The sequence below is a fragment of the Polypterus senegalus genome, chromosome 3, assembly GCF_016835505.1.
Source record: "Polypterus senegalus isolate Bchr_013 chromosome 3, ASM1683550v1, whole genome shotgun sequence".
NCBI lineage: Eukaryota > Metazoa > Chordata > Cladistia > Polypteriformes > Polypteridae > Polypterus > Polypterus senegalus.
Window position 1 is genome coordinate 79,116,214 of NC_053156.1, and position 22,702 is coordinate 79,138,915.

At 35.0% G+C, this 22,702-nt stretch overlaps 1 protein-coding gene across 1 annotated transcript in view; it reads left to right on the forward strand.

Moving 5' to 3' along the window:
- The window catches only part of map3k5 (mitogen-activated protein kinase kinase kinase 5), a 188,436-nt gene that overhangs the window by 98,400 nt on the left and 67,334 nt on the right, over positions 1 to 22,702 (forward strand). Inside the window, exons 2-7 of the mRNA XM_039747501.1 lie at positions 3,911 to 4,050; positions 5,122 to 5,145; positions 8,537 to 8,730; positions 11,110 to 11,278; positions 14,142 to 14,248; positions 16,482 to 16,652. Of these exons, the coding sequence (XP_039603435.1) occupies positions 3,911 to 4,050; positions 5,122 to 5,145; positions 8,537 to 8,730; positions 11,110 to 11,278; positions 14,142 to 14,248; positions 16,482 to 16,652 (805 nt within the window). The remainder of the gene's footprint in view (positions 1 to 3,910; positions 4,051 to 5,121; positions 5,146 to 8,536; positions 8,731 to 11,109; positions 11,279 to 14,141; positions 14,249 to 16,481; positions 16,653 to 22,702) is intronic.

The window sequence follows — 22,702 nt, forward strand, 5'->3', positions numbered from 1 at the left end:
ATGTAAAATCTGCATCTGTAGAATATTAAGTCTGGAACTGAGAGTAGATTTTGTCTAAGGGCTCATTTGTGGGATGAAGAAGACAAAAACCAAGAGATTGAGATAAGAGGGAAGTACATCTTAAGGTGACAGGTAATGAGAGAGCCACTTCATCTGATAGATGGGGATGAAACTTTTAAAGGGTAAACCCAGAGAAAGCAGCAGTATTTTGCTTTACTTTGCCTTTTTTGTACTCTGTGTTCTTTCTTTTATTACTCTAGCTTTTGTGTGACTTATTTTTAATGAATGTAGCCTTTTTTGAATTAACAAGTGTCCACTTCATTTTTAATAAAATGAATCATGGAAAATGCTTATCTACTTTTCTCTTGTCTCTGCAATCTTATTCAGAGGATGTCCAAAACAACAATGCATGGCAAGTGGATCATCTTCATTTTTTTAATATTGTTGTTTTTGTAAAAAAAAATCTCTGTTTACATGGAGAAAACTGACTGGCAAGTAAGTTTAGTGCTTCTGTAGTTTCATGAGTCAACTATTATTTTTGTTTATATTTAAGATTTAAATTCCACATACTTACAAAATGTGTAATAGACAAATATTTACTCTCAGTATTAGAATCTTAAAATTCTCTAACATGATCAATCATTTACCCTTTCCAACAACCATTGGAGCTAACTTATTCCAATCCTTGATCATCTGTCATGGTAGCACTGGATTCAAGACAGCACCTAGCTCAACACAGAACTCTTGCCTTTTTTGCAGGCCACACTCACTCACTCACACACATCAGCACAATCTGGGCCAGTTCAGAGGTGATTACTTTTATAGTTTTGACTGCTTAGTACTTACAGCTTTACTTTGTTGACTACAACTGCACATAAAAGACCATTCTCACCCGATACAGGATGGCGCAGTGGTGCAGAGGTTTAGTACTGTGGCCTCACAGCTGTCCAGGTTGTGACTCCCAAATTAGACACTGTCATTATAACAGACTGGTGTCCTTCTCTTGATTCACCTTTGCTGAAAACTATTGGAACATGTACTGATTCTAGCTACTACTCTAGTCATGAAAAAAAGTTTTAGATATTTGCGTAAATTATCAGCTTTTTGAGGCAGGAACAAAAATGATTGAATCAGACTGAAGGTCAAAAGTAAATCATAGAATGTACACAGTGCAAAAATGCTAAAAATGTCTTCTAGACTAACTATATAGATCGATTTTCTTAGTCATTTATTTTCTAAACTAACTTATTCCAATACAGGACTTGATCGACTTTAGGTTATCATAGCAACATAAGGTGCAAGTTAGAAACCAACAAACAGCAAGACAAAAAAATTTTAAAAGAGCATGAAACTCCACCGACAGAGCTATGGTATTGGGAGAAAGCACTCTAAATCAGTGCACTACGTACTCTGAAGTGCTTTATGTGGTATAGTTTTAGTTACAAATGCAGAGCAACACTGAACACATACTACTTTTTTTTCTGGTATTGTAGCTAGAGCTGATGTTCGGCTGATTTTGGGTTGCTTCATCCCATCATTAACTGTAATTTTCGTTTTGTTCACTGACTCAGGGCTCATAATCATTTCTTAGCACATTCCAGGCATTGTGACGGATTGACTGAGTGATGACTTGTCCTTGCATGTGGGTGTCTAAATAGCATCTGCCTGGGGTGGTGTTCTCCTTTTAGACTGCTTTTGTCTTGAAAGGTTTATCTCTCTATGATTCAGAAAGAGGATATGTCAAATTGTTAATGCAGTGAATTGCTAGCATACCTTAAATGTGTTAAAGAGAGTTCTCTATTCATTTGTTAAAAAAAGAATGCTCTGACTGAATTCTAAGATTGAACTGCTTAGATAAAATGGTGATATGTGTAATTTATGTGCAGAATCATTGAACCTTAAATTCATACTGTATAGTGCTATTAACAGCATGTAGCATCACAAGGCACTTTACAGAGCACACAATACAACTATAATAAAAAAACTACTTTTACAAATAAAAAATGCAGCATACATGGGTACCAGGTGAAGCTAACAAGAAAGTCAAACATATTTTAAAAGCAGGTGCTATTAAAAGGACTTTTGAAACCAGTGACAAAACCCAGAGATACACCAAGTAAAATAATTATTTAGGCTGAACTTTTAAAAGCCTTGACAGAACAGGTTGGTTTTCATTTTGGATATGCAGTGCCTGTCTAGAAAACAATGTCACAGAAAGCAAGATCAACAAAGTCAAATGAGCATTTATTGGTAACAGCGCTCTGTTTGGACCAAAGCTCTCTCTGAGCTTAGCCTGCTGAACCTGCTTATGTAACCTGTTTATGTTATAAAGGATATAAGCCATTAAGAAGAGTATTCTAGTAGTACTGCGTGGAGTTTGCATGTTTTCCATGTGTGGATAATCTACTGTGAGTTTCAAAATGGAAGTATAGTGTTTAAGCCCAAAACTGAACCAAACTGAATATAATGAAAGGTGGTTCAGTGGGTAATTTTGACATCTAAATTATTCAAGGTTTTTGCTTAAATATGATGCTATCTGCGTGGAGTTTGCATGTTCTCCCCATGTCTGCGTGGGTTTCCTCCGGGTGCTCCGGTTTCCTCCCACAGTCCAAAGACATGCAGGTTAGGTGCATTGGTGATCCTAAATTGTCCCTAGTGTGTGCTTGGTGCGTGGGTGTGTATGCCCTGCGGTAGGCTGGTGCCCTGCCCGGGGTTTGTTTCCTGCCTTGCGCCCTGTGTTGGCTGGGATTGGCTCCAGCAGACCCCCATGACCCTGTAGTTAGGATATAAGGAGTTGGATAATGGATGGATGGATGGATTCTTGTAGTATCATTATTTTTGTTATATGTTTTGTTTTTGCTTTTAAATGAAATGTAAGTGAAATATTGTTGGAGCCTTGAAAGAATTACTGAACTTTAGCTTTTGAACCTGTGACACTAATGCAAGGTGGAGTATACATTCAGTGCAGAACTTGCATGCTCTCATTTTCAGAGGGGGCAATATGATGTTCAAGAACCTCCCAGGAAAGGTTCCTGCCATGCATCTTTTGATGTCTGTTATTAGTAATGCTGAAATGGATAAAAGAGCCAGAACATAGAAAGGGTGAATTGGAGCTGATAGTCCTGACTTTGTGTTTTATTACCTTTGAGGACTTAAGTGCTGTATGGATCCTGACAAAGTGCATTGTTTCCTTTACTGGTTGGTAATCAGCTGTTACCTTAAAAATGTAATAAAGTTACGAATTTTCATATTGGGATGACATTATTTCTTTATTTATGATTGGGTCCAAGCAGTGCTGCTGTATAAAATATTTATTTAAAATGTAAGGTAAAATATGTTTTTGAACTTGTTTCTTTTTCTTGTTTCTGTGTGTTTCTGATAATTTTTTATAATGTTTGTAATAATCTTGTTTCGCTTGAAACCCACTTCCTGATATTTTGAAACGGATGCCTGTATGGTAGAATACTAGGTGCCCAGGGACGGCCCCTCATTTTTTTATTGTTTAAAGCAAAACACAAGCTTTTCCTTTTTGAGATATTTTAATTTACCTTATAAAATATATTTAAGAACATAAACTATCTGCGTTACATTGTCTATATTAACACATGTTTATATATGGGAAATTACTAATTCATCATACCTATTCATACATTGTATCTGTAACCATTTTATTTGCATATAATATGTTTTGATTTGCCACCTTATTTGTTTCTTGGGTGTTGTTCTTGTTCATATTGTTACCTTAAAAAAAACAAAATGCTGTTTTATATATCAAACTATACCCTAAATCAACAAATATTTATTAGTGAAAGTCAGGCAGACTTTATAAAGTGTAGCCTGGTTTTCTTTTGTTAGCCATATACATTAGATAAAAACCTTTTGACTGTCATGTTTTATTTCACATTTCCAGATATTGCCGTTGTAGAAATGACAGATGCTTTCCGGCAGCCTTCACTGTTCTACCACCTCGGAGTTCGTGAAAGCTTCAGCATGGCAAACAATGTGATTCTTTACTGTGATACAAACTCAGACTCTGTCCAAGCATTGCAGGTATTTTCTTCTTTCTTTAGACACTTCTGTTTTTAAATGTTGCTATTATGGAGTACGCACCTTCCTTATTTAGTTACACAGACTCCCTGATATAATACACAGTTGTTATCTCAGCAGCGTCATAACTCTAAGGAGGCTGGGTTGAATCCTGGCCCACATAAGAAGACTATTCTTTTTGTAGTCTTCTCCCGAGTTTGTGGAGTTCTCATATTCTCTCTGTGTCTGTGGACTAACACTCTGACCAAGGTTGCTTTGTGGCAGTCAACTGGTTTAAACAGGTTAAAAAATAAATGGATGTATAAATGGCACAGAGCTGCTGTAACCTGCCGAGCAAGGAGACAGTTAGTTAGTTAGATTGGTTTGTATAAGTGGTGCTGCTCTTCACACACTGAACATACTACATCCCAGAAATGGCCTTCTATATTTGAAAAGACATTAAGGTTACTGTAATTTTCATGTATTGGACATTGGCTTAAAATTAAAATAAATTAATGTTCGTTTTCTGGACTCTATGAGTTTATTTATGGAAATATTTTATACAGGTTGTTAATTGGATGGTTGTTAATTTGCACAGAAAAAAAAGAGTAGGGAAATTTGTAGTGCTTCTAGTGTAATATGTGGTGACTTTTTTTTTAAACAAAAATGACATTAAAATCAATAGCAGTCCTGAATTTAAACATACATCAATGAATGTGCTGTTATATCTCCATATACATATGTTTAACACATCTCACATCTGCATGCATCTTAAAAACCAAAACCATGTAACTAAATTGCAGCCATATCATTTGCTGTTTCAGATGGCCTCTGTTGGTGAAAGTATCATACATTAATATCATGTGCATACTGTAGAATGAATTGAAGTCATAACCAACAGCTACATGATACATTATACAGAAACACTCCGCATATTTTAATATTTTTTTTTTTTTTACAGAAGTATCTTGGAGTATTCAAATATAAATAAATGTTGAAAAACCTTTGTGGAAATAAGTTTTTGTTATATTCATGGCAGAGTGCCTTTTCATGATTACACATTAATATATTGTTTATTTATTTTTCTCTTTGCAGGATGTCATTTGTCAGAAGAACACTGTAAGTAAATATAAGTGTACATAAGTATAGATTACCTTTCATATTTATCTGACACTTTTATTCCTTTAGGTAAAAGGACATCACACACATGAGGTCTGCAAAATGTTAATGCAGAGTTATCATTGGTGGGTGACATTGCTGTTGACAGATCAAAAATTAGTGGGAAGAAGAATCTCCAAACAATGTTTTAGATGTTTGGTTTGGTTGTTTGTACGTTGCTCCATGTAAATGCCAGAATTTAATACACTTCCTCAATTAATATAAATTGGTGAAATTAATCTGTGTTTATAAAAAATGAAATATAACTGGGAGAGTAGAATGAAATAAGTTGTAATATCATAATGATTAGTGCTTATTGCTGTATTTGATATCTCTGGCAATCAGCAGCTACCCTCTAAAACACACGTAGCTCTGATCTCACTCAAAAACGTCAAACGTTACTCCTTAAGAATCTGTAGATGATAATGTCTGTTGAACAAACAGGTATCGCTAGCTAAGAGGAGGCAAGGTACGCTCCAACACGTGGCGAGAGGTAGACCTACTCGAATGGAAGCTGGCATGTGATTGAGGAGGGCACATTCACTTTCCTTCAGTCCGCATCCTCACTCTTGCATTGATACCACAAGCGAACTATGATACTTAGCACAATGAGAGAAGTCGCAAAATCAACTGGAATGTTTTAAGAAAATCACTGTATAGAAAAAAATCTAAATCTGTTAAGTAGTTCTCTCGTGAAAAGCAGATAGACATACATACAGACAGACATATTTGATATATATATATATATATATATATATATATATATATATATATATATATATATATGTATGTATAGATATAAATATACTGTATAACATATGGTTTCCTTTATGTCATGTTCACATTCCATTTCTTATTTTGATTCAGTGCACATTTATTTTGAGGAATTCAGTCAAGGAAACACCTCCATCTCTTATCCACTCTCCCTCTTTAAAACAGTAGCAAGGTGTTAACTAAGGGCTTTTGGATCAGTGGAACTAAAGGAGCACTCCCTTTACTATAGTATCGGATTGGGTTTCATACTTTGAGAGTTCCTCTTTCATAGGAGCAGTTTCTTTTTCTCTCTCACTCTCTCCCTTGCTACCCTTGCACAGCTGGCTCAAGGCAATGGCCCCCTAAGCTAACTGTTTATCTTGAGATAGCAGCAGACGCAAACTCGGGGCCTATGGACTACAGAACACTCTGTACTATCATTGAATGAGTACGACTCAACAAGTTCACTTTAAATTGTCTACTCTGATGCACCCTAAGCTAAATCAATCAATCAATCAATCAACATTTATTTATATAGCACATTTTCATACAAAAAAATGTAGCTCAAAGTGCTTTACAAAATGAATAGAAAAATAGAAGACACAATAAAAAATAAACATAAGTCAACATTAATTAACATAGAATAAGTAAGGTCCGATGGCCAGGGTGGACAGAAAAAAAAAAAAACTCCAAATGCTGGAGAAAAAAAAATAAAATCTGTAGGGGTTCCAGACCACGAGACCGCCCAGTCCCCTCTGGGCAATCTACCTAACATAAATCAAACAGCACACATCACACATAGCCTGTCACTCGTCAGTACTCAACTTAGTGACTCACTAGCTTTGGCTTAAGCAAACCAGATGTGTGTCCCCTAGATTCTGGAGCACTGGAGGCTGATATACCTTTGTTTTTGTCACTGAGCAGTAGTGCATTACTCCTTCCCATGCTGCTCACCGTTGGAGGAGTTTCCCTCCCTCCTTAGCCACTAAGAAGTTAAGAAGGACCAGCGAACCCATACCAGGTGTCCTGTATTTACCTCAGTCACACAGGATAAGCAGACAAAGTAAGCAAAGCAATATTTATTAATATCGAATAATACCAGAAGAAAATATAAATGAAATAAATTATAGGAAATATAAATGCGTAATGAATAACAGGAAAGTCTGGATGTAAAGTTCTAAATTACACCAGTGTTCCATAGTCAAAAAGTTTAAAGAAAACTTTCTTTAATGAAATGTAAGCTGAAGAATAACAGCAAATGAAACATCTGTGCAGGAGGGCAAGGGTAGAAGACAGAGGAAGTTTGTCTTGACTCAGAAGTAAGGCTGAGTGATTTTTTTCTATTAAATTGTTTAATTTGAATTAAAATTTTAAAACAATATTCAAACATGAAAATAGTGTTTTGTTTTTTTTTTTGTTTTTTTTTTAAACTACAGTTAAACAGTTAATCAAACAATAAATATGCACAAAGAGGGAAACAAACCAGGTTACCAGTCACCCCCAGGTTGATCACACAAGTACATTCAAAGTACTGTATATTAATAAATAGATGAAGACAAGTGGAGTTTCTTAAATGAATTAATTTGTTGCAAAGAAAAATATAAAATGCGCAGAAAGAAGTTCTCTTATTTTGCACCTTTTCTCATTGACAGTAATATATATTTACATATGCATTTGCATTTCTAAGAAGGATACTGGTGTATTTTCAGTTTGCAAAATGTGAACATCTACCTCATTTTTATTTATTTATTAATATATTTATTTTCCACAATAATTGTTGAAAATGATTTCTATATTAAAATATTTAAATTAATTACAAATTGTCCATAAATACAAAAAAAAATCAAGATTTTTCTCATAGTGTTACTCTGTTTGTAATAGCTTTGAGTAAAGTTCTAGATTAGTAGGTAGAAAAGAGTTCAGAGTTTAATTATAGATCATAGTTTGTCTCAGCAAAGCTTGAAGCAGAAAGCAGTTCACTATGGTTTTTAAGCAAAATGTTTGCAATAACAAAATGGTGATTTCGTCTCCCTGGGACACACCCTTTTGTCTTAATTTCATCCAGTCTAGTGATTCTGCTGGTTTATTTGTAAAAATATCACATTTCACGACCAGCTTTCACATACACAGATGCATGTAAAATACATCCATCCATCCAATGAAATACAAAAATGAATACTAAAATCATAAAGCATGACATTTCTCAAATGCATGCTGTCAGTATTGAATTTAGATTATTCCACAGCACAAATATTTGTACTATAATTCTGGTACAATCCAAGAATTAATTAGCCAAGCAAATGTGCTGCTGTCTTCTGATGCTTTGTTGTCCCACATTTTATATACTCATGAACAAGCAGTCTTTTTCTAAGTAACAATAACCAAAATCAATATATTTCATGTTTTTTGCTTCTGAGTAGTCTAAATCATCAATTCCAGTAAAAACATGTCAGGTAATCCTGCATTGATTTTTGTGAAACATCGTTCAATGTACAGTATTAAAAAGTATTCTCAAGGAAAAAACACATGCAAGGTTGTCAATGTATTTTCTTAGATCCTCTTATTTTAAAAAGCTGAACTTTTGTTTCTTCTTTGACAGACATGTACAGGAAACTATATTTTTATTCCATATATGATAACTCCTCACAACAAAGTCTACTGTTGTGAGAGCAGCCTTTTGAAGGGCCTTACCGAGTTGATGCAGCCAGGATTTGAGGTGCTTCTGGGGCCAATCTGTTTACCTCTTGTTGATAGATTCATTCAGCTTCTTAAAGTTTCTGATGCTAGTTCATGGTAAGTGTTCCAAAAACATGGGATAACAATGTATTTAATGTTAATAAGTTCTGGAATTTATCTGTTACCTTTTGTATTTTTTTCTGTTATGCTAAAGGTTAGGGATAGGTCAAGATATTTTAGTCTTTGAGTGTTTTATACCAAGCTGACTCATACTTTGTAAATAGGCAGATGCAAAGTAGTACCAAATTCTTAATGTGTTATCATCTTCTCGGTATTATTCATGGTGAGAACCATAGTAATGGTGTACATGCCTAAAGCTTTTTAAGGGGAAATTGGCTGTTTTTATCACATGAGCATTTTAAATTGTATTAGTGTCTTTGATGATACCCCAGATAGAATGTTAAAGGTGAGTATAAACAAAAGAAATGCTTTACCATCTCAATTAACAATATATACTCATATTTGGTGTCCACTTTATTAGGTTCATCTCACAAGTATTGGGTAGGACCACCCCTCTTTTGCCTCTAGAACATGCTGAACTAGTTAAAACATGGATTCAACATGGATGCTGGAAACATACCTTTGGGATTTTGGTCCATGTTAACATTATAGCATCATTCACTTTCTGCGACTATTATGGTCGCAAATTCATCCTGTGAATTTCCTGTACCATGACATACTAAATGTGCTTAGTCTGATTGAAAACTGGAGACTGTGTATTTCATTGAGGGCACATTGTTGTCCTCGCTGTCATGATTTTTAAAAATATTTTTATACCCTTTTCCATGGACTAATGGCAGCAGTGCAAGGGCAGCTCCATAACTGCTCTGCTGCCTCTGGTAAACACTAAACAAAGGGCAACAAGTAGTTGGTTGTTCTTTGCAGGATCAGCCTTAATGAGTAACATGCTTGTCGCATGATGTTTAAAACATTTAACACAGGGCTTTGACTTGCTTTTCCTCACACTCTCCTGGTCTGTCACAACAGTGATTCCGAGCTGCTTGTGTTCTTCTTATCTGAAGATAGAAGCTAAAGGATGACGATCGGCATTGCTCCTGGCTCCTATCTCGTGTGCTTGAGACTGTACCTGCCTTTCTTCTCTAGACAGTAATAAAGTACCTATATTTTCCTTGGAAGCCAAGACTCACTTTACTGTCTGTCATGCAACTCTGTGACTTGAACTTGAATACCTGCATAAAAAACAGTGATTCTTAAACTGCAAAAAATTAATTGAAAATGACAAGTTAGATGTAACTTTTTTTTTCAGCATAAACTGATGCCGTTTCTCATTCTTTTTCTTCATAGTACAGACAATTTTAAGAAGTGCTATTAGACTTAAATAGCACACAAAGTTTACATTAGACAAGCAGAGCCAACATTTCATGCCCAGTTAAAATAACTGATTCCAGTAGCTAGGCATGTTGATCACATTGTCCTAGTTTAAATACAGTGTAATGTCTTGCATAACAACCTAAATGGCTTACCACCATTGAAGGAACCATGGATTCTTCACTGTATCAGAAGATCAGAGGTCATTCATTTTTTTATGTTGAAGATTGAAGTTTACCTTTGCAATACAGTAAGACACTGATACAGAATACACAACCAAGTCTACATTAGCATTACTGGGAAAAACGTCATCTTGGATTTTGAACCATCAAAAGTTAATGTTCATGTCTAAACCCAAATGAGAATTGAATATGGGATATGAAATGAGGAATTCCAGGCTGAAAATCCATAAGCATTTTTTTCAAGGAGGAGACGGCTTTGGAGGTTTAACGGGCTAATCAGCAACTATATCTTTATGTAGCCATTGTTGGTAAAGGTGGTATATTCTGTTATGTTACTTGTGCATTATAACTGAAATATTGTACAAGAACACACATTAACATTTTTGACTTGTCTCATGTGTTGAATACAAGTTCTATTTGTTGGTTTCCTTAATCTTTTTTTTTTTGCATTCACTTTGAAGAGTTTTATTTTTAAACTAAATTTGTTATTGCAGGAGGTGGAAAGCATCCACCCACATTCACACAGTGTAGTCCTGTGATTTAGGTGTTTTACTTGAAGATATGCCAGGCCTTTTCCCAACCTGGACCAGCTTGCACACTGTAGTGATAAAGAGCAATATGGTCCAAATGACAAATAATTATTTAAGAGAAATTAATTATTTACAATTTTTATACCAATACAACATTAAACAATGATAATACACTGCCTCACACAGTCTGGAATAATGAATGTGAAGTAGATGAAACTGAAATGTTTATCAAAGTAAACAGTTCTCACTAAATTAAAATGATCTTAACCTACAGTTTTCTGAATGAGATACTTATTATAAGCTTTCATATATATGTGTGTATATATATATATATATATATATATATATATTTTTTTTAATTCTTATTAATTTTATAATATATGCTTGCATTGCAGCCAGTATTTCAGAGAATCAATTCTGAATGACATCAGAAAAGCCAGAGATTTATACACTGGAAAGGAGCTGGCAGCTGAACTACAAAGAATACAACAACGTTTGGATAACGTTGAGTGTCTTTCAGCAGATATCATTATTAACTTGCTCATATCATATCGCGATATTCAGGTACAGCCAAATGTATTTTTTATAAATGGGATATTTAAGTGAAATAGAATGCAGTAATGTGTTTGATGCAATTAGGCTTACAATTAATATTCATTTGTTTAATCTCTTATCTGAGATGAAATTCTTAGCTTGAGCAATGGTTAATAAATAAAAAATTCAACCATTCATTTAACGTTTCTGCCACTTTTCAGCTGTAGAAATATGTAAACTGTTGTGCTTCATACATTTGATTTCAAATTATCTTTTGATAGGAGTTATAAATGTAATAACATGGAACATTTAATGTGTATACTTAAATTTAGAAAATTTTATAGTTAAACTGCAGTATAAATGCAATTAGTATTCATCATTCCAGTTTTGTATTACAGTGGTGTGAAAAACTATTTGCCCCCTTCCTGATTTGTTATTCTTTTGCATGTTTTTCACACAAAATGTTTCTGATCATCAAACACATTTAACCATTAGTCAAATATAACACAAGTAAACACAAAATGCAGTTTTTAAATGATGGTTTTTATTATTTAGGGAGAAAAAAAAATCCAAACCTACATGGCCCTATGTGAAAAAGTAATTGCCCCCTGAACCTAATAACTGGTTGGGCCACCATTAGCAGCAATAACTGCAATCAAGCGTTTGCGATAACTTGCAATGAGTCTTTTACAGAGCTCTGGAGGAATTTTGGCCCATTCATCTTTGCAGAATTGTTGTAATTCAGCTTTATTTGAGGGTTTTCTAGGATGAACCACCTTTTTAAGGTCATGCCATAGCATCTCAATTGGATTCAGGTCAGGACTAGGCCACTCCAAAGTCTTCATTTTGTTTTTCTTCAGCCATTCAGAGGTGGATTTGCTGGTGTGTTTTGGGTCATTGTCCTGTTGCAGCACCCAAGATCGCTTCAGTTTGAGTTGACGAACAGATGGCCAGACATTCTCTTTCAGGATTTTTTGGTAGACAGTAGAATTCATGGTTCCATCTATCACAGCAAGCCTTCCAGGTCCTGAAGCAGAAAAACAACCCCAGACCATCACACTACCACCACCATATTTTACTGTGGGTATGATGTTCTTTTTCTGAAATGCTGTGTTCCTTTTACGCCAGATGTAACGGGACATTTGCCTTCCAAAAAGTTCAACTTTTGTCTCATCAGTCCACAAGGTATTTTTCCAAAAGTCTTGGCAATCATTGAGATGTTTCTTAGCAAAATTGAGACGAGCCCTAATGTTCTTTTTGCTTAACAGTGGTTTGCGTCTTGGAAATCTGCCATGCAGGCCGTTTTTGCCCAGTCTCTTTCTTATGGTGAAGTCGTGAACACTGACCTTAATTGAGGCAAGTGAGGCCTGCAGTTCTTTAGACGTTGTCTTGGGGTCTTTGTGACCTCTCGGATGAGTCGTCTCTGCGCTCTTGGGGTCATTTTGGTCGGCCGGCCACTCCTGGGAAGGTTCACCACTGTTCCATGTTTTTGCCATTTGTGGATAATGGCTCTCACTGTGGTTCGCTGGAGTCCCAAAGCTTTAGAAATGGCTTTATAACCTTTACCAGACTGATAGATCTCAATTACTTCTGTTCTCATTTGTTTCTGAATTTCTTTGGATCTTGGCATGATGTCTAGCTTTTGAGGTGCTTTTGGTTTACTTCTCTGTGTCAGGCAGCTCCTATTTAAGTGATTTCTTGATTGAAACAGGTGTGGCAGTAATCAGGCCTGGGGTTGACTACGGAAATTGAACTCAGGTGTGATACACCACAGTTAGGTTATTTTTTAACAAGGGGGCAATTACTTTTTCACACAGGGCCATGTAGGATTGGATTTTTTCTCCCTAAATAATAAAAACATCATTTAAAAAATGCATTTTGTGTTTACTTGTGTTATATTTGACTAATGGTTAAATGTGTTTGATGATCAGAAACATTTTGTGTGACAAACATGCAAAAGAATAAGAAATCAGGAAGGGGGCAAATACACCCTTTCACACCACTGTATATCAGCTGATCACAATGCACAGCAAAGACTTTTTAATAAACAGTTACTCAAAAAAAAACAAGCACACAAGAAAAATGCATCCTTTATAATAAGAGTTTCTTACAAGAGACCCTTCAGGGCCATGGTCAACAGTAGCTGACTCATAAGAGGTCATGGGATCGAATCCAGGAGAGCTTAAGGGATTCTAGTGTTCAAGGATTTAAAATACATGAAACAAAATGAAGACACAAGGAAAATCTTCTCTTTACTTGAATTGCAGATGCCAAGTTTATTTTAGATTAAATCAAATATTAAAACTGTTTAAAAAAACAAACATATTTATAAAATGGTCAACACAAGTTTTTTTTTTTGTTTGTTTTTTTTTGTTTTTTGAGAGTGAGGGTCAAAGTGTTTCAGTAAACCTTGAATAATGTTTGAAGATTCTTTAAAGAGGCTTTTCAAAAGTCTGAAACTGTGAATTGTGTTAGATTAGAAACTTACACCCTGGAGTTTGTATATGTGATTGTAAAGATATGGTGAGAGGATGCTTATTTAATAAAAGCTGGCACCACTCAAACATACAGCAACAGAACCTGGAAAGTTGAGCCCTTCATTTGTGGTAGTGATTTTCACCCACTTTTAGTAATATTTGTATACATTGTAGCATTTTTCAGATTTTGCAAACATTTTTTCTGGACATCATCTGTTTTAGTTTATGGGTTTTTTTCTAGCTCATTGAGGTGATTTAATGATAGGCTAATATGTAGATTTCAAATATATGTAATATGTTTTATTATAGGCAACTGTTATCTTCCTGCAGTAGATTAGTATTAGTGTTTCCGGGTTTTATTGTGTTTAATGATGATTCTTTATTATATTTCTTATTTTCTATGCGTTTTTCTAAAGGATTATGATGCCATAGTGAAACTTTATGAAACTCTTGAGAAACTACCTACCTGTGACCTTGTGTTTCATCCTCATGTGAAATTTCATTATGCATTTGCTTTAAATAGGTAGGTAAATTTGAAGAATTTGTAGAATTAAAGGTTTTTTCATAAAGATACATATAAGAAATTTCAGATATATTATTCACAAAATATGTAATGTTATATGTCTGTATTACATAGATATTTAAGAAAACTATTTACACACTGCTTTCATTTAAACATTTTAGATTTTATATTTGATAAATGTACATGCTGTATTCTACATACTTTAAGTTCCTTTTATTTCTGGAATGTAAAATTCTCTTTTAAATAACATGACTAAAACATTTTCTTCTAGAAATTAGTAAAAACATTAGATTTCTTCACAGAACAGAATATCTCAAAATCAGAAATTTCCTCTTTATAAATCATAGCAAAATTTAAAACAAATACTTAACATTTAATGATTTCATTTCAGTTTAGTCTTATTTTCTTATGTGCAATTTTCACCTTCTAGAATATACAGTTCACTTAAAATCTACATATTATGTTGAGCTCTTAAAAATTATTTTTGAAAATGTCAACATGTAAACTTGTATTTGTACTTGTTTTGCCTGGTTAGTACCCAAGAACAGGTTACTTTGCAAAATACTGTAATGGTGAAATACAGGTGCAGGAATGACATCTTTCTGGAAGAAATTTTGTTTAGCCATCTGGGTTGTCCTGTTTAATAAATAATGTATATATCATCAAAACAACAATATTTTAAATCATCTTTATTTTTCTGGGGTTGTTTTCTGGACCTTATCGAATTTTATTAAAAATACATTTTTAATGTAATTCAAAAATTACTGTGGCTTGTTGCAGTGTCATTATATTAATGTATTGCATTTCAAGAAGTCAAAGTCCCTCTTTGTTATTCATAAACCTGTATCTGATATGTCACATAGAGTAACATACGACACAGTAAAATGCACAATTTAAATGCAGTATGAAAATCTTCAAAAAAACCTTGACTGCATTTGTTAATTAAACCCCTTTCACAGCAGTGGGTAAAGTCGTCAAATACCATTAAAACTTACTAATTCTTAACTTATACCACCTTTGAAGAGACAAGTATCAAACAACTTGAATCAGAACACTTGCTCATTGCAAAATGTATGAACACACACACGCCCGCACACACACACACACACTTGGTAATATCAATGGCAGTTTTAAAATGACCAGTTAACTTCTAAGTTACACCTGTAAAATGTGGCAGTTTGCCCAGATACCTGGCAAATCCTATGCAGGTGTTTACCAGCCAGGAAATCAGATACCTGGCACTGTGTAGTCCCAACCACTGCATCTTCTTGTATTATCAAACTATACAGTATATAAAAGATTTTATTTAATGTAATCATTTACCATTAGGTTAAAAAAGTACAGCTGAATTATAAGTTACTGATAATAAGCTTTTCTTAAACGAAAGGATTTTTAAACCAATTTTATTTTAGAGCGTATGTACCAAGATAATGTAATAATCCCCTTCAGAATAAATGTAGTTAATAATCTGGTGCAGAAAAATACTTTTCTTCAGTTTTCAGAAGAAACTTTGTTTTTTACCCAATATGGTGAGAATATTATGTTTATTTACAAAGGATAAAAGCTAGCTGTGCTCATATTTTCATTTGATCTATAGTAGTGCTATACTACAGTACAAACAATGAAACTGACCAGATGCTAAGCTAGCTTGATGTGGACATGTACATCAATGTGCCATGTGCTATGCCTTCCATCAGTACTACTTTCTTGTTTTGTGAATGAGCACTATTTTATTATTATTATTTTTTTTAGTCTTCTGTGCCCACTTTTTTAGTACAGGATTAATATGGGCATGAATAGCTTGCTTAGATGAACTCAGACTCCACCTTTATAATAATTGAAAAGCATATAGCAGAGTCTGAAAGCAGTTATGCATGACTTTTGAAAAGCTTTCAGAATTTCGTAATTAACAAAAAAGAAAAAAGATGTTTTAATTTAATGGAATATATTGTCCATTATTAAGTTCAGATGTGACCTATTAAGGCACACCTAAACAAACAATATGTTCAAAACTGGTTGAAATCAAAACACAAATGAATACTAACTAGGCTTCTTGAAAACACTGTATAGTATTTGTATCACATTCATTTTATTTTTTATGTGTAGATGTAGCCTTCATTTCTCATTCTTTCTTGAAAGGAAATAACTGATAATCAAGATATTTAATTTTTGTTATCCAGAAGCAAAATGAAGGAAATGTAATTAAAATATATCAAATACTTATGTGTTTCAGGCGAAAACACGCTGGAGACCGACAGAAAGCTTTATCAACAATGTTGCCCTTGGTACAGTCAGAGCAGCAAGTTGCATCAGACATGTATTGTTTGGTAGGCCGGATCTATAAGGACATATTTTTAGATTCCAGTTTCACTGATGTTGAAAGTAGAGACAACGGTGCTTATTGGTAAGATTTCAAATTAAAAACTAGACGTACTTATATGTATACTAAATGAATGCTTTATTTATACATAGGTTTTATGGTACTGATGATAATATATATTAAATTATTGCTGACTTGTTTCTTTATTGTTTTTTAGTTTCCTGGGGTCTTCAAAAAACACCAATTTAAAATACTATATTGTACATTTATTCATTACCTGTTTTGCACTTTCGTAGTCAGCTTTTCAAATTGAGCATCAACTTTTACCTTAAAAACATTTGCACAGAATAAATAATGAGTAATAATGAAAACATTTTATTTGTGTTTACTGTGAGAAGTTAAGCAAAATGACACCATTTATTGGCTAATTCGGAAGATTACAATATGCAAGCTTTTGAGGCAACTCAGGCTACTTCTTCAGGCAAGATGTAATACAGAAACTGGAATTCCCTGTGTTTATATAGACACTGGGACAAATACACCTTTGGAAAACCTTTAAGTGAGACATCTTAGATGTAAAAAATTAATAGACCTCTCCAGGCTAAGATTCATTTAGCAAGAGGGGACAATGTATAGTGAAGATCTTTTGATAAGATAACTGTCCAATAAAGTCTTTTGAAGTTTCTGAGTTTTTCAAAATAATGTGGATCTGTAGTCGCACTAAGACACTACAGTATTTCAGCCAGTCTTTTGCTGTTGTAAGATTGTGTCTGCTTTTTTTAAATTCATCAATATTAAAATTACCATAAGAGTTGAGAAGTCTCTTTACATCCGTAACAGAGAGGAAGACACAACTACAATACAGTACAATATATTTTTGTATAGTGCTCTACACCAGGTGCAGGCATAGAACACTGTTAAAAATTCTCTGCTACAAGTACAGATTATACAAAAAATAAACACAGGACTGGTACACATATAAATGCAGATTTCTTAAAACACACAGAGAACAAGGTAGAAACTGATTAAATATAAATTGAAAATCAACAATATCTGTTGTGGCCTGCAGAGGGCGCTTCTGCCTCCAAAACCCAATGCAGACACAGGACACAAGTTCAACACACAAGCTTTTATTTTTTTCTTAATTTCCCATGGGAAACTCCTTCCCTTGTTTTTCTTCCTGTACAGCACAGTTCAAGTACAGCAAACACAGTTGTCTTCTTCTAATTCTTCCCCTCTCTTTCTCTCACTTTCACCACCTCCACAACTCCTGGCAAGCTTTGTCCTCTTCCATCCACCTCTGTCTCTCGGAGTAGTGGAGGCTGGCCTCTTTTATAGGGCACCTGGAAGTGGTCCAGGTGCTCAACGACCGTTTCCGGCAGCAGTACTGGGTGTGGTAGAAGTGCTGCTAAACAGGGCTCAACCGTTCCTGCAGTGCCCCCTGGTGGTGCCCATGGAACCCATCAGGGCTACTCCAAACTCCAGTTCCCAAGGAATTACCTGCCACCTAGTTCTCCAGGGGAGGTAATACCCTGAACAAGCTCTCTTTCCTGGTCCTTCCACTGTTGAGGTGTCCCGGCTGGGTAAGGGCCCAGGCCGCCTGCCAGATTGTCCATTAATTAATTGATGAACTATGGTCAGTTGAAAATAGAAGAGATTAAAATTGTTAAAGAAAAAGTCAAAAAGTCATAATCGTGGAGACCTCAACCAACTGGGCACCTAACTGTTCCGGGGATTTGTATAGTGGAATCTGTGCAGGCTGTCCAGTCTGATGAGACAGTCTTTCCATCTAATGATTCCAATGCTCTTTTATCTGAGATTACTTTTCCATATGCAGGAGAGCAGCTTTGCAGTAGAGTAATGTCACATCCAGATACTGAGAAGAGAAAAAGAGTAGAGGAGGATCAGGAATGGTTTAAAAAATATTGTGAAATTTACATTTCTGTACAAATAACTAACAAACAGAAATGTAGTATGTACAAAATAATCAGCAGCTCTAATCAGGGTATGCTTGACTAAAGTAGTAGGTCTTCAGCCTGGATTTAAAAGCTGAAACTGAAGGGGCACCTTTTATATTAGCAAGCATATCATTCCACCGCTCCAGGGCCCTGTATCTGAAAGGTCACCCTCTGACTGTTATTTTCAATCCTTGGAATCTTAAGTAGTCCAGAATCTTGAGATCTCAATATGTGCTCTGGGTTTGTAGGTAATGATTACAGAGCTGCTTTTATGTTAGCTTCTGCAGGTTTTGACCATTTGAGAAGCATGGCTCGCTCTGGACCAAGGGTACACTGTTATTTCCATGGGACACCAGTTGAAAAGACTTCTGTAGAGTATAATCATCAAATTGTTGATGGTGATGAGCAATTGTGATTGTGTTTATGGAGTTTTAACACATGTTTTAATGTATGCCAATTTTAGAGATGCTTATTCTTTAAATTAAATCAGTGTTCAGCCGTGCATTCAATGTCAACATTTGTATGTTTCATATGCTATGCCAATTTGATAATTAATACATTGGTCTCATTTTCTTATTGCCTTCTTTTCAACTCAACTTTTAGGAAGGCTTATAAATTCAGGTGAAGTAGTATTTTGTTAAAAGTTCAGGTTTAAGGTCAATCCCCTATAATTCTTAGCAATAAATTGAAAGAAAACAAATGTTGTGATGCAAAAAGTAGACTGACTAGGATGGCAACTCCTCTAATGGGAAGAGGCAGGTACAGGTGGACAAACCCTTGAGCTGACAGCAGATGGATTATATATATATATATATATATATATATATATATATATATATATATATATATATATATATATATATAATGAATTCAATTTTATTCATCCTGACTGAAGATTTCTTTATTTTAGACACAGTGATAAACAAAAACTCCATTTGGTAACATTCATTGAAGCCTCTGTGAATAAACAGTCCTTTGGAATAAGCAATTTTGAGGGTAACTGAATAGAGATTTCTCTCTGCCTGTTGCATTGATGATATGCAGAACTGGACAGAATAGGGCATACTAGCTCTTCAAGGGGAATTCCCAGATGTGCCAGGTACCACTTGAGAAATCCCTCCATGGGAAGTACCTGAGAGAATCCTAGCTAAATGCCCAAACTACCTCAACTTTCCCCTTTCAATATAGAGAACAGAGGCTCTCCTGTATTGCTTTTTTCCTCACCCTGTCGCAGAGCAAACCGAATAATACAGCAAAGGAACCTTACTTCAGCTGTTTGTGGTCGTGAAGACTGAGAGGCAGAGTGACTAGTATATTGAAGACTTTGCCAAAGAACTTACTGTAGCTCCCATGAATACATTACATCTGTTTTTTGGTCAAGATTGCTCTCATTTTGTGTCTCTTCCCTTAACTTCAAGGATTGAGTCCTAATTTTTTTGGAGATGACCATGACCTCAGATTTGGAGGCTCTTACACTTATCAACTATTTAATTATTCTGATGTGTGCTGGAAATCTTTTTCTAATGAGGAAAAAAAATAACATCATCTAAAAACACAAAGTTGCATCCCTTGCATTCTCAAAAGAGATACTTTCTAAACCTCAGCTGTGCCCTGCAGGCCTGTATATTAATATAACGAACAGTAGTACTGGGGTGTTGTACTGTGTTAGCCATTATGAATGAAGCTCATTGTCCACATTAAACACGCTCAATTTATTACCAAGTAAACACATCACTGGCTGTACAAATAAAATAACATTGTGCAAAGTATTTCTCAATCATTTCTCTGTTTCAGGACTAAGCCTTTGGTTTTTCTCATATGGAGTCCTTGAGCTTTGAAATTGGTTTAGAGATATTTCCAAAATGATGGACATCAGTTTATCTCAGTTGTAAGTCGTTATAGGTGATCCTGAGTTTCAACGAACAATACTGCATCTTTTAAATCATGCAGAGAAATGTGCAGATGGTATTCTAGTTTGGACATTTTCTGAAGAGTGAAATGCAGAAGGAAAATAGCATAAAGCAAATTTATTTTTCTCTCAGATAGTATTCTATTTTGAAAGTTGACTCACGGAATTATTCAGCTAAGGTTCACCTGCCTGTAGCATACTTGGATTTGTAATATCTAAATTAGCAATTTGACACATACAGTGCATCTGGAAAGTATTCACAGCGCATCACTTTTTCCACATTTTGTTATGTTACAGCCTTATTCCAAAATGGATTAAATTCATTTTTTTCCTTAGAATTCTACACACAACACCCCATAATGACAACGTGAAAAAAGTTTACTTGAGATTTTTGCAAATTTATTAAAAATAAAAAAACTGAGAAATCTCACCGATTTGGTCGTGAACCAAAGCAATTTCCCCCATAGGATTGTATGTAAATACAATTAATCCGCTCCAGACCGTACGAACTGTATGTAAATATACTTTTTTAAAGATTTTTAAGCACAAATGTAGTTAATTATACCATAGAATGCACATTGTAATAATAAATTAAATGTAAAAACATTGAATAACACTGAGAAAACCTTGAACAACAGAAAACTAACATTGCAAGAGTTTGCGCTATAGCCTTACGACCTGATCACTGTAAACACTTTTTTTTAATGAGTTTTAAGCACAGGGGGAAAAAAGGAACATTTGAATAAACATGAACTTTAATTTAAAAACCAACCATAAGCAACCAAGAAATTAACATTGCAGGAGTTCACGCTAAGTCTTACGACCTGATCGCTGTACACACTTTTTTTAAAATGAGTTTTAGGCACAGGGGAAAAAAAGGAACATTAGAACAAATCCGAACTTCATTTAAAAACCAACCACAAGCAACCAAGAAAGTAACATTGCAGAAGTTCATGCTAATAGCCTTACAACCCAATCGCTGTAAACAGTTTTTTTAAAATGAATTTTAAGCACAGGGGGAAAATAAGGAACATTAGAACAAATCCGAACTTTATTTAAAAACCAAACACAAGCAACCAAGAAAGTAACATTGCAGGAGTTCACGCTAATAGCCTGAACTGTAAATACTAGCCTGATCGCTGTAAACTCTTTTTTTTTTTTTTAAATGAGTTTTAAGCACAGGGAAAAAAAGAACATTTGAAAAATCTGTAATTTACTAAAACACCAAGAAAAGTAACATTGCAACAAATCACGCTACGAACCATTCGCTGTAAACACTTTTTTAATGAGTTTTAAACACAGGGGGAAAAAATGAACATTTGAAAAAAGAGAAAAGTACCATTGCAACAATTCACGCTACAAACCGAAAAATGAACATTTGAAAAATCCATACTACAAAAACTAACCATAAAACACCAAGAAAACTAACCTTGCGTGAGTCGAGTTCTGGCATGAAGTGAGGAGGAACTAGGTGGAGAGGAAGTTACAGTTTTGAGGGAGAGTCTGGCTCCGCAATGGATGGATGTTTTCCTTCAGGTATTTTCTCTGTTGTGATTTTTTGGGTTTCTGGTTTTTTTAGCTGTTTAGCTGGTGGATCAGACTTGGAGGATGTGCCAGTGCATTGTCCATTAGAAGAAGGTATTTTTTAGGCAGGTTATTCTCTTTGAGATATCGCTTCACAGCGAAAGCCTGGTGCAGCCAACCCTTCGTGTTTGCCCTCCACATCACGGGCAGTCTGGCTTTGTTTACATTGTGCTGCTTGAAAGCACAAGAATTCTCAAATTGGTAAACAAGTAGCGGCTTGATTTTTACGTCGCCACTAGCGTTAGCACTCAGCAAAAGGGTTAACCTGTCCTTCATTGGCTTATGGTCGGGCATAGCCTTCTCTTCCTGGGTAATGTAGGTCCTCTTCGGCATCCTTTTCCAGAACAATCCGGTCTCGTCGCAGTTGAAGACTTGTTGCAGGATGTAGCCTTCGTCCTCCACTAATTTTCTGAAATTTTTCACCAATTCTTTCGCAGCTTCAGAGTCGGAACTAGCAGCCTCTCCATGCCTTACCACACTATGAATGCCATTTCTCTTGCGGATCTTTTCAAACCATCCTCTACTGGCTTTAAATTCCTCACTTTAACTACTCATAGAAGGATAGTTTTGCAGCAAATTGCCATGAATCTTCCTGGCTTTCTCGCAGAACATCGCCTCGCTTACGCTATCCCCTGCAAGTTGCTTCTCATTCAGCCACACTAGCAACAGTTTTTCCACCTCTT